Source organism: Argiope bruennichi, chromosome 3, assembly GCF_947563725.1.
Source record: "Argiope bruennichi chromosome 3, qqArgBrue1.1, whole genome shotgun sequence".
Taxonomy (NCBI): Eukaryota; Metazoa; Arthropoda; class Arachnida; order Araneae; family Araneidae; genus Argiope; species Argiope bruennichi.
The window spans coordinates 83,429,923-83,447,183 of NC_079153.1; the positions used below are offsets into that span (position 1 = coordinate 83,429,923).

The 17,261-nt window shown below is 30.7% G+C and overlaps 1 protein-coding gene across 2 annotated transcripts in view; it reads left to right on the forward strand.

Annotated features, from left to right (window-relative positions):
- Positions 1 to 16,625, forward strand: part of LOC129963873 (uncharacterized) — a 42,001-nt gene extending 25,376 nt beyond the window's left edge. Inside the window, exons 1-2 of one of the 2 annotated variants that reach the window (XM_056078452.1) lie at positions 3,244 to 3,488; positions 15,704 to 16,625. In XM_056078452.1, coding sequence (XP_055934427.1) covers positions 3,290 to 3,488; positions 15,704 to 16,503 — 999 coding nt within the window. In that variant the 5' untranslated portion in view covers positions 3,244 to 3,289 and the 3' untranslated portion in view covers positions 16,504 to 16,625. Of the gene's footprint in view, positions 1 to 3,243; positions 3,489 to 15,703 lie in introns of those variants that run through there. The other variant, XM_056078453.1, reaches the window with a different exon arrangement.
- Positions 16,626 to 17,261: the final 636 nt, after the last annotated feature.

Genomic DNA, 17,261 nt, shown 5'->3' on the forward strand with positions numbered 1-17,261 from the left:
AAAGAGAACGGGGTGTCTAAACATCTGGATGCTAGATGTTTCTTATTGTGAAAGGACCTTCCCACGACCCACTGGCGCCACTGAGGGAGCATATTGCTGAACCCCGATTGGCCCAAAGACAGCTCAAATGACCAATGTAAATTAAGAGGCGGAAATTGTCGCCGAAATAAGGTGCGGAGATTTTTTTTTAGGGAGAGAGAAGAAAGAATTGCAGGCAGACTGTTGGACTACGCCCACGAGTTCAGAGTCCGAGAACCAAATGAGTTTCAAGAAAATAATTTGACTTCGACTGTTGTATCTCCTACTACAAGTGTAAATAACTATTTATTTAACCAAGATTAGAACAAGTTGTTCTTTTGTATATATAGGGCTGTAAAATAAAGTTGTCTGAAAATTCTGCTTCGTTCTTTGATCAGTCTAGATCAAGACATTATACATAAAGAGATAAATAGATAAAATTTAAAATATAACTTTATCACCTAGATAACAGATACGTATCAAATGTTGAAAATTCGTCAATCCATCGACCCATCTGTCCGTCTTTCTGTATTTCACGTACATATAAATATAATAATTCAAAAACTCAAACTTAAATAAATGAAATTTGAAGTTTGATTTTGTGACTAAAACTGCAGTTCCGTATCAAATTTTGGTTTTAATCAAGCTACAAAACGCAAAACTGAAAATAAAAATATGAGCACTCATAGCTTTCATGGCCTTGCTAAAGTCCACAATTTTGTACGAGAATAATAAAGAGAAATAACACCTTTCAGTTTGCGGATATAGAGCGCTATGGCGCGAGAAAATTCGCGAGATGGCGAGAAAATTCTGGCGAGCACAATCACTGGTGCATATGACGAGAGAATTCTGCGGAGAGCACAATCACTGGTTCATCAAGGTTTTCATTGATCCTTCTAATATTCATAATTATGCGCTTTAAAAAAAAAACTTGCATTTCAATATCACATGATTCGAGTTAAAACATAATAACTGTATTTTTAGTTTCACTGCCATATGTTTTTTGTTTTTTGTTGTCAAAAAGCTATCTTTATCACAAATTAAATTTATTTTTATTTAATGTTCTGAAGTGTTTGATGCTTCAAATTTTCCATCATTGATAGATTAAAGAATTTTGTTAATCCGAATTGAACATTGCAAATCAAAATGGCATTTAGTTTTTCTTATTCTTCAATGTAAACGAAAGAACAGACACCAATTAATTTCCCATTATTTTTTAATCGAAAATAATATTTAGTAGCAAAATAATACACTTGATATGCAGAATAAAGCAAAGTTTTTAATGCAACAAATTATAAGATGATTTCTTATGAAGAAATAAATAAATAAGTATTAGATAAAATTAATACATAACATACGGTTTAAGCTGGTTCTCCGAAAATACAGTTCAAATAAGACAGAAATAGAAAAGTGAAAAGGAATTTCACTTGAATAAATTGCAAATTCTCCGATATTGCAATATTTTTTTCTTCGTTTCCTTTTTTTGTTTACTTTCTCGTGTGTTAAAAACTGTAATCGTCAAAAAACTCAAATTGAGATTTTGACGAATCTCCATATTTCAAAACCCTTCTGAGTTTCGAAAACGCATTTTTGGTTTGTAGAACTCGCACATTATATCTGGTTGTCTCTATGCGAGCACGATGATATAAAAACACTTTGAGCTAGACTGATGAAATTTGGTATAAGGACTAAAGTCTAAATTGTAAATCTCTATCGAAATCTGAATGAAATCCATTTAGAAAAAATCTCTCTGTGTGTGTGGCTCTTTCAGTACAAGTTCACTCAATAACTACAAAATGTAGAAAAAAAAAAGAAAAAAAAAACTATTACATAAATGCAATCAGGTTTAGCATCTGAAATGTAGAATTGAGCCAAATCTTCCAAAAGCCGTCTGAGCCGTCTCTCGATCTGTATATTCGCATGCATGTAAACACAATAACCTAATTCGATATGGTATCTTGTGACTATAATTTAATTCCATATGAAATTCTGATTTCAATCGATCTGTAAAAAGACGTCCAAAATACATATTCGCGCAACAGGTTCAGTAAAATTGCTAGATTTACGTCAAAGATCTATATTTCGTAACTGTTGTTCGCTAATGTCATGCATAGTATTCCCGACCTTACTCAAAGCTCCCAATTAGAGTGTGAGGGGATAGAACAGATCTTTACTGAGTATATTTCGGACTCCCATTGGTTTTAATGATGTAAATGGGAAATTCAAGAACCATATAAATCGAATGCTTGATTTATACTTATTTTATGAAATCGTATGTCCCTAAGTTGAGAGCATTAAGTATTTGTATCCATCTCTTAGTCTTTTGGCTTTCCCATGTATGACTTTCTCTTTCTTATTGTATGAAATTGTATGTCCCCTAAACTGCGAGTATCAAGTATTTGTACCTATCTCTTCACTTGACTTCCCCATGAAAATTATATTTCGCCGGATGATAAAGAAGATTTAAGTAGCTTATGAGTAACTTGATGTAAAATATTTAATTTATTTTCTATCGTTATCATTGGTAACTGCAGACATTTGAATTACAATACCTCCAACATCTTTTGGATGATTTAATTTTGAAATAACTTCTTCTCTAATCAAATGCATTCATTCCCGAACAACGAGTCATTGAATGCGTGTTTGTGGAAAAATTTTGCTTTAGACGACAATATGCAAATGAATGAAGACGCCTTTCGGCACCTTAAAGTCTGTTTCAGCCGACTATCGAATAGTTTTTTTATTCAGCATTTTGTTAAAATTACAATGCCGATTCGTTACAAATCGAGATAAGGATAACTCATATCTTTTTCATTCAAATTGTGAATTTTTCTTCTAAATAATCTTTTCGGGTATGGTTTGGCTCCTTAATGGAGAAAGTTTTACTGGAGCCGAAATAAATCATGATAGTTTTCAAACTAAAATTAAAATCAATGCAAAAGGATTGAGAATACATTTTAAACCGTAAGCTAAATTTCATTATAAGTCAGGCATATCTTTGGTACCTAGACTTAAATAGAAGCTCTCTACCAATCCTTACATCAAAGTGTCTCTTATGGAAGCCGCTGTATTTGTAAACAATATAAGTTTTGTCTTGGAACTAAGATAGCGATGTCTGCCAAATAAAATGTCTAACTCAGATAACTATAATGTCGTAACTACGTTGAAGATAAAATGTGCTTTAAAAAGCCATCGAATATTTACATGCCTTCAGTTTCGCTGCATTTGTTTAGCCTCGAAGGATTTGAACATTTATGTCTCTTCCGCAAACATGAAAACAATTTCGAGTGTTTTGGTGGCATTTTTTGTCTTAATCTGGTCAATCTCTATTGAATGCACAACAGTGGAAAGTCGTTCTGAAAATGACAAGTGGAAATATAACATGCCATCTTTCTTTAAAAGGACATACAAAGAATGGTCTAAAAACAATACGTGTAACTATGAAAGAATGAAAAGCCTTGCACTTGACCGTAAGTCCAACTAATTTTACTTATAAATAATGTAAATTGATATTACTATTAATTCTTTTTTCCTTATTTAATTATTTATATTTGAATTTGAAATAAAATAAGTTTGGTTTATTGATTTTGACTTTGGATACATATTTATCAATATAAAAGGAATCCCAATTTCTTTTCATATAAACTGCTAAATAACAGCCCTATATTCATCTTCATTTTAAAATAAATACAGATAAATTCTTTAGATTGTAGGAGTAAACTGATATTCCTGTATTTCTCATATCTGATTCTCGAAGTAGCATGTTTGAATATTATAAAAAATTTACTTTGATACAAAATCAGTGAAACTGATGTTTAATTAGTGTGTGCATGTGTACTTTGATAAAAGAGTTAATATAAAGTTTATTGTTTCCTATGAAGTGTATTCTCTGTTGGTAATAATGATGTGTGTATAGGTGCTCGTGCGCGTGAGAGAGTCGTCAACGGCTTAGACAAAGAGCTATAAAATTTGGAATGTACATACGTTTAAAAAACTATGTACGTTTTGAAATGATATTTTTGTCATTTTGATTATATTACACATTTAGTATTCCACAACGGTCGCTACATTTTTTTGTTAATTATCTTTAATAGAATCAATTCTTCACCATTATTTTGAACTATTTAAATTCTTTAACAACATTTAAAATTTATATTACTATAATTTGATTGATTCTTTTTAAATGAATATAAAATAAAAAATTCCTTAAAAATTTTTTAAGTATAATTAGGAACAATACTTTCTGTAATTTTAAAATTCAAATCATTTTTATTATTTCATATTTTTTATAACAAATTGTTTTGAATGTTTGAATGAATGTCTTATTTTTGCTCTTTGCATATTTCTTTGCCTATTTTGGTTAAACAAAGAATTGACTTGAATTAGTGGTAGATATAGCAACGTTAATACATGTCTATTAATTGTTAACATTTTCTAACATCAATCTGCATCAAAAGAATTTTAAAAATTGAAAAAGTATTTCTTTTATTTTTCTTATACTTTTTTTAACATACGCGTAATATGTTTTGAAAATCTCTCTGCCGTCAAAATTTGTCTAGCATAATAATTTTGATTGTCTGCCAATAAAACCTTCATTTATCTGCGTTGAGAATTTTTTCATTTCATTACATTAATTAGCTGATAATTGGGGCAAACGTAAACTTTTTTCATATGCCTTCTTTTTTTTTTTTTTTTTTTTTCTTCTACAAATATTATCACTATCTTTCCAAAAAACAGAAACTTTTTTGAATTCCTTCCGATATTTAACTAAACATTTCAAGTCTTGCTTCACATTTTCAAAAAAGTTCAGCAGATGATTCTAGAAGCAGAGACGCATCTTCCTCCTCCAACTTTACAACACATTTTATTGACTATCCATGCTTTTTTGCCATTATAATTTGAACAAAAAGTCGATATCGATCCTATACCTCTTTATAGCAAAATAATTATTTTAATTTTCGTAATGAGCACTCGTACTTCTTTTCATTGCATTCAAGGCACAATATTTTCTGTTTTTTTTTTTTTTTTTGTCTTTAATTTGTATATTACGCGGACTTTAGATTTTCTTGGTCTTCGATCAACTGTCCCTTCAATATTCTATTGAAGTCTGTGTTCTCGCTCTTCTTTAGATACCCGTTCTTTTCTAATATCCTGCTTTTCTTTAGTACTTGTTTGCAACCTGATTCGTCTGTCTTGGATAGCTTCTCATTGTTTTTGACCTGTCTTTCCTTACAGTACCTTTCTGATTACTTTCTTGTTCTTTCGTTTCGGTTTAAATTCTTTTCGCAGCTGTAAATTTACCAAAGAATACATACTACTTTGGAGGTGTAATTCAAAATTTTATAAATTTTATTTTCCTTAGTTGGAACAGATGATAATAGCATGAAGAAGGCAGCTAGATTGATCTGAGAAAAATATAAACTTAAAAATCTTTAGAATGAACGATATTTTCCCCAAGAAATTGTATTATAACTTAAACTATTGCATACATAACATTAAAAGATAAAATTAATGTAAAGAATAGTAAATTAAAACAACAAAATATACTGTTGGGAAGGTTGCTAAGAACGGATCATAAACAATTATACAACGCATGAAAAAAAAAGCGTGGTTGGATACAAAATGAAATAAGATAATGCCATAATACTAGGATATTACTAACGATAATTTATTGTGCTCTGAAATTTAAAAAAAAAAAAAAAAAAAAAAAAAAAAAAGAGTTCGAAAAGAGTTCAAAGGACACATTTTGAGCCGAATACGTAAAAGAGAATAAAATGCAAATAACATTTACCGGTATTCTAGCGGAAGACATCAAAATGGGATATGCTCACCATGAAAGACAATGCAAAATTCCATACAATCGTGGCAACGTTATTCAGCAGCTGTTTAAAGTAATTTATTCAATTCCTTTGTCAGTGCACGATGAAGGTATCTTTGTTTATTTGAGGGCATTGTCGATCAGTGAGGCTATTATCCAAAGCATCCCAAATATTTTCAAAGTGATTCAAATTTGGAGAACACGGTGGCCATTCGAGACGTTGAACAGCACTCTCCAGATTAGTCCTAAACATCGATTCTTCGATGATATGTTTCGTTGTCATCCATGAAAATAAATTTATCACCAATAGCAGCACGGAACGGGCGAACACGAGACAGCAGAACGCCAGTTATACTTCCAAATGGAAGTACAGCAAGGAATATAAGGCAAATGAGCCTGATACTAGCCTATACCGTGACACTTTCTTTAAGATATTGGTGTCTTTCCTAAAGGTGTGCCTGACTATATTCACTAGGTCAGTTTTCGTCGACAATCAGACAAGTCTGATCCTACTTTCATCTGAGAAGAGTATGCAAGCTCAGTCCTATTCCCTTCAACTGCAGTACCAACGGCATAATTATAAGCGGACGGTACGGTCAAGTTTGAAAATAGGGTGTACGCAACAGGATGGTGGGTATTAGGGATTGCAATACCGGACCAAAATTACAATACCGGTATACGGTATTTTTTAGATTTTAATACCGGGATACCGGTTTTAATACCGGTATTAGAAATTTTAGAAAAAAAAAAGAGAACACATATGTTTCTTTGTTTTATTTGCCAGTTTTATTAGAAAGGGTAAATACCACAAAAAATAATTTGTAACTTATAAATTATAAAAGTATATAAAGAATCACAAAAAAGTAAAGGAACAACTTATTTATTTAAATCACAAAAAATTGTAAATATCACTATTCAGTCTGTGGTACTAATACAAATTTTTGAAATGTGATCTTAAGAAACATAATGCATCAATTGTGCTGTCATTAAGCCTGAACAGTAATTTTGTGCAAAAATTACTCAAGCTGTCGAAAACACTCTTTCGGCATCTATGATAGTTAGTGGTACTGTTAGCAATGCGCGATATACTTTTTCCAAGTATTTACCTCTAAATCCCTCATCTTCAAATAAATCGATTTCTTATCGGATGGTTTTGGATATAGCTGATATCTGTATTGTATTTTGGTTCGTTGCAATTTTCTTATTTATCGCTAATTCTAAGTTTTGTTCAAGAGACAATTCCTTTTCACTATCGACATTACTGTCATCATAATCTTCGATAACTGAACATAATTCTTTTGAATGTGGATAGGTTTGTGAGTAAAAAATTTTAAGAAAATTTACTATAAACTTAATCAGATTTGAATTGGTTATTTTCTTTTCTTCTTTTTCATTTTCATTTTTAAAATCATTATAATTATGTAAATACCATAAGACTTTTTCTATTTCGATATGCCTTTCTTCTGTGCGATTTTTGAATGTAATATATAATCTTCAGATAGTGATGTGCGCTGTTCTAGAGTGTTGTGTGCTGTTAGGAATAAACGGTGCCAACGTGTTTTAAAATCTAATATTAACATATATTCTGTTTTATTTTCAGTTAGTATGTATTTTAATAATATGTCATCTTTTATAGAGGAACGTTTGAATATCTTAACAATTTTTCAAACTTTATAAATTATAGGAAGCAATTCTTGATGGGTTAATATTTCATCATTAGCAATAACTTCTTCAACAATTACATTGTTATTATCTTCATTGTCAATATCACTCTCACTCTTACTCTCTTCATAGTTGGAATCTGAAGTTTCTATATCCACAGTATTTGGATTCTTCTGTTCTTTATTTTTTTGGTATAATACATCTATTACTCCTAATTGAATTCCATGTGCATAGCACAACTGCTGATTTGCACCAATCAACTTTCCAACTTTTTTCATAATCGTTGATCCATCAGTCGTTATGGATACAATATTTTCTTTCAGGGATAATCCATGTTTCGCTAATTTAGATTTAAGCATTTAATTAAGCCATCAATTAGCTAATTAATTTCGCCCGTTAGGGAGACATAAAAACAAAAACGTATACTATTTTGCTATGTTGGCGATCCCTGAACATATAGTGGAGACAATTTAAAAAATTTCTAGTAAATACCGAAAAACCGGTATTTAAACTTGTGAATACCGGTATTACAAAATTGTACAAATGGCTCAAAATACCGGTATTCGGTATCCCGGTATTGCAATCCCTAGTGGGTATATATCCCTTTCTATAGCAAATGCCGTCAGTTATCGGGAGCTCCACTTGTCAGCAGCAGCAAGAAACTTACATGTTATCTAACTATATGTGCTGCGCTTGTTCCTTTTTCTCAATAACACTACATATATAGTTTCTGGAGACATCATACTGCAAACTTACCTTCACCATGACGTTTCTTACAGGTTCCATTTGTTTGCCTAGAAAGAATAATGAAAATGACATCATACTCCTTGGCAACATCTTTTTTTTTTTTTTTTTTTTTTTTTTTGCCCTACTTTAATTTTCCCAATAATACGGTTCAACGTAAAATCAACTAAATAATACAGGGAAAGCATACCAAAAATTGAAAATTCACGAAATAAATCTTTCCGGTTAAACTTTGCGTTTCAACGACTACGGTTGATATGTCTCATTTCCTTTATATCTCCTATTAGCGCTATTATGTGAAAAACAAATCCGGCTATTTGAAATTTGCATACACGTCTCACAGTGGCGTAGCATGATCAAGTATGGTTCTTGCGCCAAAAAACCCTAACGAACCAACCACGTCTCACAGAATCACATAGTTATATTAATTTCCACATTTGACTGCCTTCCATTTTATGGTTACTATCATTGTTATTGTTGTCCATTCTTAGCAATTGCCCACCAATGTATAACCTTTTGTCTTGGTGACGAAAATCCTCATGAAACTAAAGTTTCTTCTTCCAAAAAAAAAAAAAAATGCTAACTTTTAGCAATGGGCAAAATTTTAAAAAAATGTTAAAAATCAAGGTTGTTATGTAGAAATTTAAAATTATTTTCATCCGAAAGAGGACTTTTTATATTTCACAATGAGATCAAAATTACAATTTTTGAAAATTTATACAAAAAATTTGCGAGAATGCACAGAAAGTACCTAGAATTTTTCTTTCATATTAATTAAATAAAAACTAATTCATATTTTAAAATATTTTTAGGATGTTATCCAGCACTTTTGGAAAACTATTGTTGCGCCATAAGAACGATTAAAACGAAATTCACATAGATCAGCTATTTTATCGATATTGATTACACATTCAGTGCTTCTTACCCTATTTTTAACATTGATATTTTGAAATCATAGACACAGAGAATTATTTGTTTTAATATTTTATTTTCATCGTTGGGTCTTATCTTCAGTTTAAATTAGTGTTTTTTCTCTATGAGTCAGTTGCAGAAGTTTACTTTTTTAAGTAAAAATATAGTGAATTTTTCATTTTATGGATTTTAAAGATTGGAACTGTTTCTTCTTCTCCGAAATGAATAATTTTTTCTTTGTTTTAATGTAATTTCTGCTGATTTAGTGTCTTTTATTTTGAATCCTTATCACGAGGCTCTTTCATTCAAGAAAGAATTGACAAATACAAATACTTTCCACGCTTTTAGTTTATCATTCTTTGAGTTTTTATTTTTATCAAGAGGCGAGCATAGATAGTTAATCTTTATATTTACCTCTCATTAATCTTGAAATTTAGTCTTAAATAAATTTCTTCTTTGAATCATGTTTATTATTGTCATTATCATCATTATTATTTTCTTTCTCATAAATTTTATTTTGTATTCATAGAAAACTTTCAGGGAATTCAAATTTAACAATTAAATACAATTAGAGATTGGTTAACTAACAATGTGTCTTATTCGAGTTGGCTTAAAAGCAAATTTTTTTTAACACATCGATTGTCATGGGATTCACCTGTGGTTCATACCTAACAAATAACGCTTTCTGTACAATATTTGAAAGAGCGTAATTCTATAACTATACAGACGATTCGAAATCAGGCGTGATCCGTGAAAGTTAGCATAGGACACCAAGCTTCAAGAAAGCATCAGGAAATAGCGATATGTGAATATAAATTGAAAATTATAGAAATTTTGTTATTTTATTTCAGCATAAATTTCTATATTTTATTCTATTCGCAAAAAAAAAAAAAAAAAAAAAATGATTATCAAAATAAGTATTTTTCCAGGTCTGTTGAAACTATCAACCTTTCGCGGACATTAAGAGTTAATAGCGTTTCTTGATTAGTGTCATTATGTTTGAATTTATTACATACTGAAAATTTGTTGATACCCTGCTTCCCGTTTATAATTCATTCAGTCAAAACTCTGAAATATTTATTGCCTTATCACACATGGATTTCTATTCCAAGTGCCTGTATGAAGCACATGCCTATCGCCATTTTTATATCAAAATATAGCGTATAAAAAATGTCACATAAAGCAATGTAAATGAAATTTTGATGCAGCATCTAGAACCACTGTAGTGTATGGCATTTTGAGACAGCACACAACAATAATTTATTATACACAATAATTTAGAGGGGATGTAGTTCATTTACAAGAGTATTTTGCATGAATAAAATATTTTGGTAGATTTCACATATGTCATGCAAATGCTCATCTTTAGTATGAATAATTAAAATAATTCATCAGAATAATAAGAAATACTATTTTTTCCACATCTATAATCACAAAAATGTCATAGAAAGTTGATAGAAAATTCTTAACTGATAAGTAAAAAAATGCATCTCGCAGTGAATTTTTGGATAATGGTGCTATATTTTTTAATGGATTTAAATGCATAATGGATTTTTCAAGCCGTTATATGTTTGAAATGTTTTGTATGTTGTACGCAATGTGACAAATAATATTTAATCTGGGCTTGGAATGGGCTCCGAAAGCAGTGTTACGTCATGGCATGCAAGAACGCCACCTACAACAATTGTTGTAGGCGGCGCTCTTGCATGAGATGTCGTAACATTATTTATAAACTGTCTACAGTAATCTATAGAACAGTTTCTGCACCATTTTTGGCTACCAGGACCAAATGTTACGTCATGGCATGCAAGAGCGCCACCTAGAAAAAAGATAAAAGCTCTAAATGAAAAGAAAGCTTAGTTCAGATTAGATTGATTAAACTGTGGATTATATTTAACATAAATGAGAATAAAAAATTTAATAGAAGAAATGAGTCATAACCATAGTGATAAATGGACTTAAGATTGTGCTACTGAGAAAGTCTAATAATAAATTTAACTGTTTTCTCACATTTTTTTGAAGATTTTTTAAAGTTTATTTTTAACCAATTTAGAGTTTTATTTTAAAAATTATAAAGTACTTGAATTGTTTTTATCTTGTGTATATTAAAAAGCGAAGTAATAGAAAAAAAAATTAAACCTATTAAAATCTATGTTGGAATTTTAACATTTAAAGATGAGATTTCTTACTCTGGCGTTTAAAAAAATAGATTTTTATTCAATGTTTATAATGTTTTACTATTTTAAGCTTTTTTTAGTAGTTAGTAGTGCTCGAAACATTTTTTAAGCAAATATCTTAATTTTTGCAATGCAAAACAGATATTCTGGTACTTAACATCTAACAGTCAACTGATATTGCAATTTTCGAAGTATTTATATTTTGTTATTACGTAATTATATCGGAAATAATCAAAAGGTCCCTAACAAAATAATCAGGTGTCGTTAGAAACTATAAAAGCAATTTTCCAAAAGTATTAACTACTTTACATTCTTTTCAATTAGCGACAAATTCTGCTGTTACGAAGACAGCGATTTTAAGCCGGCGGGGGAGTATCTCTTGTTTTTTCAGTAGCGGCAACTAGGGCCAAGAGTATGACTTAGCTATTCATGCATCACATTCGCTTGCACAATCCCTTTTTACAGGGAGGCACATTCGCACATCTCACAAATAGAACAGATGAAGAACAACCACGCCCGAACCGGGACTCGAACCCAGGACGCCCAGATCATGGTGAAGACGCGCTACCCCTATACCAGTACGCCAGCACAAATTCGTATTATTGGGGTTTATGAGAAAATGATGTTTTTCTACTGATCGATTACTGATCTGGAAGTCAAGATCGCCTCTAATCGAGATCTGATATCATAAAAATTTTCATAATGTGATACCCATATAGGTAAACAAAATATATAAATAAATAAGAATTAAAAAAATAAACTTTAAAAAAATTTCTTTAGCAGCTGTTTAAAATTGAAATATCTGGGAGACTGAGCTTCATTCGGCAGTTTTATTTTTTATTTTACTTTTTTATTTATTTATTTTTGCAAAATCGAGTTTTTTCGGGTGAAATATTTAGATACGAACATTATATAACTAATGATATTTGAATATTTTTCCATCTTACCTCATCTCACATCCATCAGCGCCATCTCACAAAATTTTGAGGTACCAGTAGGTTATTATCCTATAGCAACAATGCAAGTACCACAAAAATTTACGAGATGGCGCTATATGACATTATCAGCATGAGGGCAGATAGAAAAAAGACTCTAAAAGTTAGTTATAATTTTATTTTTGTATATAAAAGCAAAACCTTCCAAATCGTTAGAGCCATTTCTGAGATACACGAAATAAATTTATACTAAATATACAAAAACTGCTCGTTTAAAGTTATAAGATAAGAGAAATCTATTTAAATTGCAAATGCCGGATCAAAGATTAGAAAAAATGAATAGGAGTCTGAAGCTCTAATTACTACACAATCCCTTATATCAAGTTTGTCCCTTATAAAAGCTAAATATAAAGTTTGATTCAAACTGTAAGAGCCATTTCCGAGATTCACTAAATAAATAAATTTATATACATACAAGAATCGTTCGAAGTTTAAGATATCTTTTTATCCGCCATCAGCAATTTTTATATTTATAAATGCAGTATCCAGTTATTCACATTCCGAGGATAAAAGTGTAATTCGATACAAAGATAGAGAAATTCTGGATGAAGTCATTCCATGACGACTGCGAATGAATAGAGAGGAATTTTCATGACTAACAGATATTTACTTAACATTTCATTTTCTTTGATAGAAGACCATTAGCAAAGTTGAGAAAAACAACAACTGTAGAATATTGGTTTTTCTTTCTCCTTCTTTCTCCTCCCACTCTTGCACTTTTAAGGCACATGTCACTAAAACGGAATTGAATTGCTCTGCCACAAGACCAATCAGAAATTGCCGTTAGTGGACGATTGTATTACAGTGCTGACTATCACAAACGCCCCCCAAATAACAGATTTGGTCTTTTGAGGTTCTATCAGGATTCATCATCTCGTCCACCGACTCGCACACTGTAATTTTTTATTCTGACACATATTCCGGCAGTGCAGCTCTTGATGGCCAGGTGAGGCGGTCTAACGATATCCTTAAGTATCATCAGATTGGTCGTATTCTTAACCTCGACAGAGGTTAATCTGTTTGCCTTTTGAACCTCTTGGAATGTCTGCAGATGTGGAAGGAATTTTATAATGTGTTGCGCAGATCGGCATGTGTCTGCTCGGCAAGGTCTTTAGAAAAACCACACATGTAACGTAATGGAAAAAGAGAAAGTCTTCTTCAATACTGATAGATTTTTTTCACTTTCACAAATTTTTTCAACCAAAACTTTTATTTTCTCCTTTTTTACATTTATTTACGAAAAAAACTCATATCAATAAATCTTAAATCTAGAAAATAAAGAGACATACATGTACATGTAACAGACATACAGAAAATGAAATTATTTACTGCATGTCTGCTATTAATTTCTTGCATCATTTCATTGGAAAAAATATCATTTAGCGTCCACTTAAAAAAATATGCACCATATATATTTTTAAAAAAATACTCCAAAGAGAAAATGTAATGTATGTAATAAAACCAGCAGGAGTTGTCTCCTCGAAACTTTCTCCGATTTTCTCCAATAAATTTTTTATTCCTTTTCTCACGAATAAAATTGTGGTCCTTGAATAAGATCGTGAATATTTTGCATAGCATTAGTGAAAGATAGTTACGAAATAAATATCCTTGGCATGAATTTAGCACTTTTATTGTATCTATCATGAGAATATGTATTTGGACATGTTTCTACCGTTCGATTGACTCCAAAATTTGGCACGGTAATTACATATCGAATTCCATCAAGTTAAATACATTTACTAATATGAGTTATAAATAGTTATAACTCATAAACTCATATAGTTAATATGAGTTTATGAGTTATGCGTTTATGAGTGAGAAAATAAAGACCGACGGATGGTCAAATGCTTATCAAGTTTGATAAGCATGTTTATCAAGACATATCATGACACATCAAGTTTGATTTTAAACTTGATAAAATTCTAAATTCTACATGTTTGATGGCAAACTTGTGTTCTAAATTTTATCTGCCCATCTCTTTGCATTTTTTTTTATCTATAATGTTAACTCATATTTTGATAACCGGACAGATAGAGTTCCTCGGAATGAATTGGTATTAATTTCCAAATTTAGTCTAAAGTTCATTCACCAATCATCATTTATCAATCTCGAAGCACTTTTGAGTTATCGAGTTCATATACAGACATAATGTCAAAAATGTGTTTTTTGGATTCAGTGAGGTTTGAAACACGAAGATTCGACGATCGTTTTTGAAGATTACAATATTTCCTCTATACTTTGTATACGAAAAAGTAAAAATTGCATATATTATGAGGTATGTTACTGAGATCAAAATAGGCACTTTATCAACCTTGAAAGCGGTATATATTTTCAACGGGTCGAGAAGACCTTGGTGATCCGTGTGTCACACCTACGTCGATTTGTCATAATTTTCGTTTCAAAAATGACTAATAATTGCTAAATTAAGTCTTACATAGATTTGAATAGCTTGGATATAAAAATTATTAATGATTCCTAAACATGTCAAGCATTTCGTTCGCTCTTAGTTCAATCAAACTGGAAACATCTTTTTGAAAACAGAATGAGTCATATAATTTGACCGCAAAGAAAATTGAGCTGTCAGGTGGTAAAAAAATAAGTGCACTACGTGCTCGGTAGGAAAACTGGGTCCAATCAAACATCGGAATTGAATGAAACTTTCCTAAACTTTTTTTGGGTTTATCATATAATTTTATATAATATTAGAAGAATTTAAAGAATACTTTTTTCATTTGTATCACTACAAAATTATATCAGTGCAACAATTTTAGAGGAAGACGTTTTGGTGTTTTAGAAGTAGTGGTATCAAATAACTTATTCGTCCCTTATAATTCATTGCAAAATATTATTATACACACATACATTTTAGAAATATCGAATCGCAGAATTGTATTGCTTATTAAACATGATTTATTTCATATAAGAAGAGAAGTTTATTCTCATATTATTTTGATTTAACCACTTGCACTGACAAAAGATTCACAAATGTGGGTGTGAAAGCATCCATTGTAAATTGCAAAGAGGCTACACAAATTATCCGATATCTTACAGAAATCTGAAAAGTATTTATATCTTCTAAGTGAATTTATTTATTTTTTTCATCTAAGACTGTGCTTCTGTAAACAAAGTTCCGTCAAACAATATCAGTCGACGAATCGCGAATATCATTTTTACTTTTGTGATAATTGTTGCCAACTTGTACAAAACATCATTGGCGATTTTGTGACAAATGATTGCGTGGTCTTTCCAACACAAGTGGTTTAAAATTTAATAAAAATTGTTGCCCTTTACTAAAATTATATGTATCTATTCATATTATTTTAAAACATTACTTAAAATTCACTTTTTGTAATATTTTCTTTTGTTTCCAATTTCAGTGACTCCGTTAAAAAGTCATCGGCATAGGATGACAACTCAAATGGCTCAAGGTGGATTCCCTCTTATAAAGGCTGAATTGCGGATAGAGTTGTACGACATTTCGAATAAAATGGCAATGCAGAACAAAACTTTTTTTGCTGATATCGATCCCATAGACATAAAGCTAGATCTCTCCCCTATAAAGTCATCATCTTCTCCTTATATAGATGAAGATCTTGTTGAAATGACATTTGATGTCACAAAGCTTTATAATGCATCGAAAAATGAAGGCTTGGATACTTTGAAATTCAAGATCAGACTCTTGCGAGGAAATAGGAGAGTAGTAAAGGCATTGAGCAGGGCTTCTATCAAAGCTTTCATAATCATTTACGAAAAACTGAAATCCTGTGGTTTCCAAGACGCATTCCAGAAAGATGCACGTGCAAAGCGATCGCGAGATATTCATTTAGAAAACGAAAATGTTCAAGAAGGAAATTCATCCCTAGGGCTAAACACGAATGAAGAAGAGCATTGCCACAAAAGGGACTCTTTTGTAACTTTTGCAGAAAAAGGCATGAATTTTGTGATTTATCCCAGCTATTACAGGACTTCTGACTGTGTACTCGACCTTGCAACACCTCCCAGTCCTATTCAAACTGATTTGAGAAAAGAAAGAAGAAGAGGCCGATTTGCTTGTTGTGTACCTACGGATTATGATTCGCTGACTATGGTTTTTGAAGATGTCAAACATGATGGCAGGCCTGTTATGTCAAAATTCAATGATATAGCTGCCAAACATTGTGGCTGTAGATTAGTTTAAAGCAATTTTCTTACTGCATCGCACTACTTTATGGATTCAAAATAAAACAATGTGCCCTTAAATGGCTATTTTTCAATTTGTTATTTCAAGTTTTACCCAATTTTTTTATGTTTTTTAATATGTTATGCTATGTAATTATCTATATTCCAATAAAATTTAATAAAAAAGTTTTAAAGTAAATTAAAATAAGCATTACAATTACTTTCCCTTTTATATTAAAGATGCCTGATTTTTTTCCAGAAAAACATGCTTATTCTTACAAAACATATTTTTATAAACATATATAAAAAATTACTAAAACTACAATTGTAGCTAATTGTCCAATTTAAAAAGCAGAAAGGTAGAATAATAAGATATATAAAAATTATTCAAATGTGCTGCTTAATTGATTGTATCCAATGAATTAGCAACAAAACAAGTGACAAAGAAGCTAGGCCCACAGATTATTCGAACTTTTAAAGACTACTGAAATTCAAAAAGTCTTGATGTAAGGCTTTCAGAAATCCAAATCTTCATACTGATCCAAAGTAAGTGGAAGGTTAAAACTTCCATAAAAGGATAAAAAAAAGGCCTATTTTTTTTGTACACTATAAGAACTAAATTTACCAAATACAGTTTTTTTTTATTTTATTCATAAACAGATTTTAGAAAGAAAGATTTTACATCCAAGAGAGGTTTTAAAGAAAATTTCATGACAATTAATTAAATATATTTTTTATTAATAAAAATATACTTTCACTGTTCATGCAGTGTTTAAG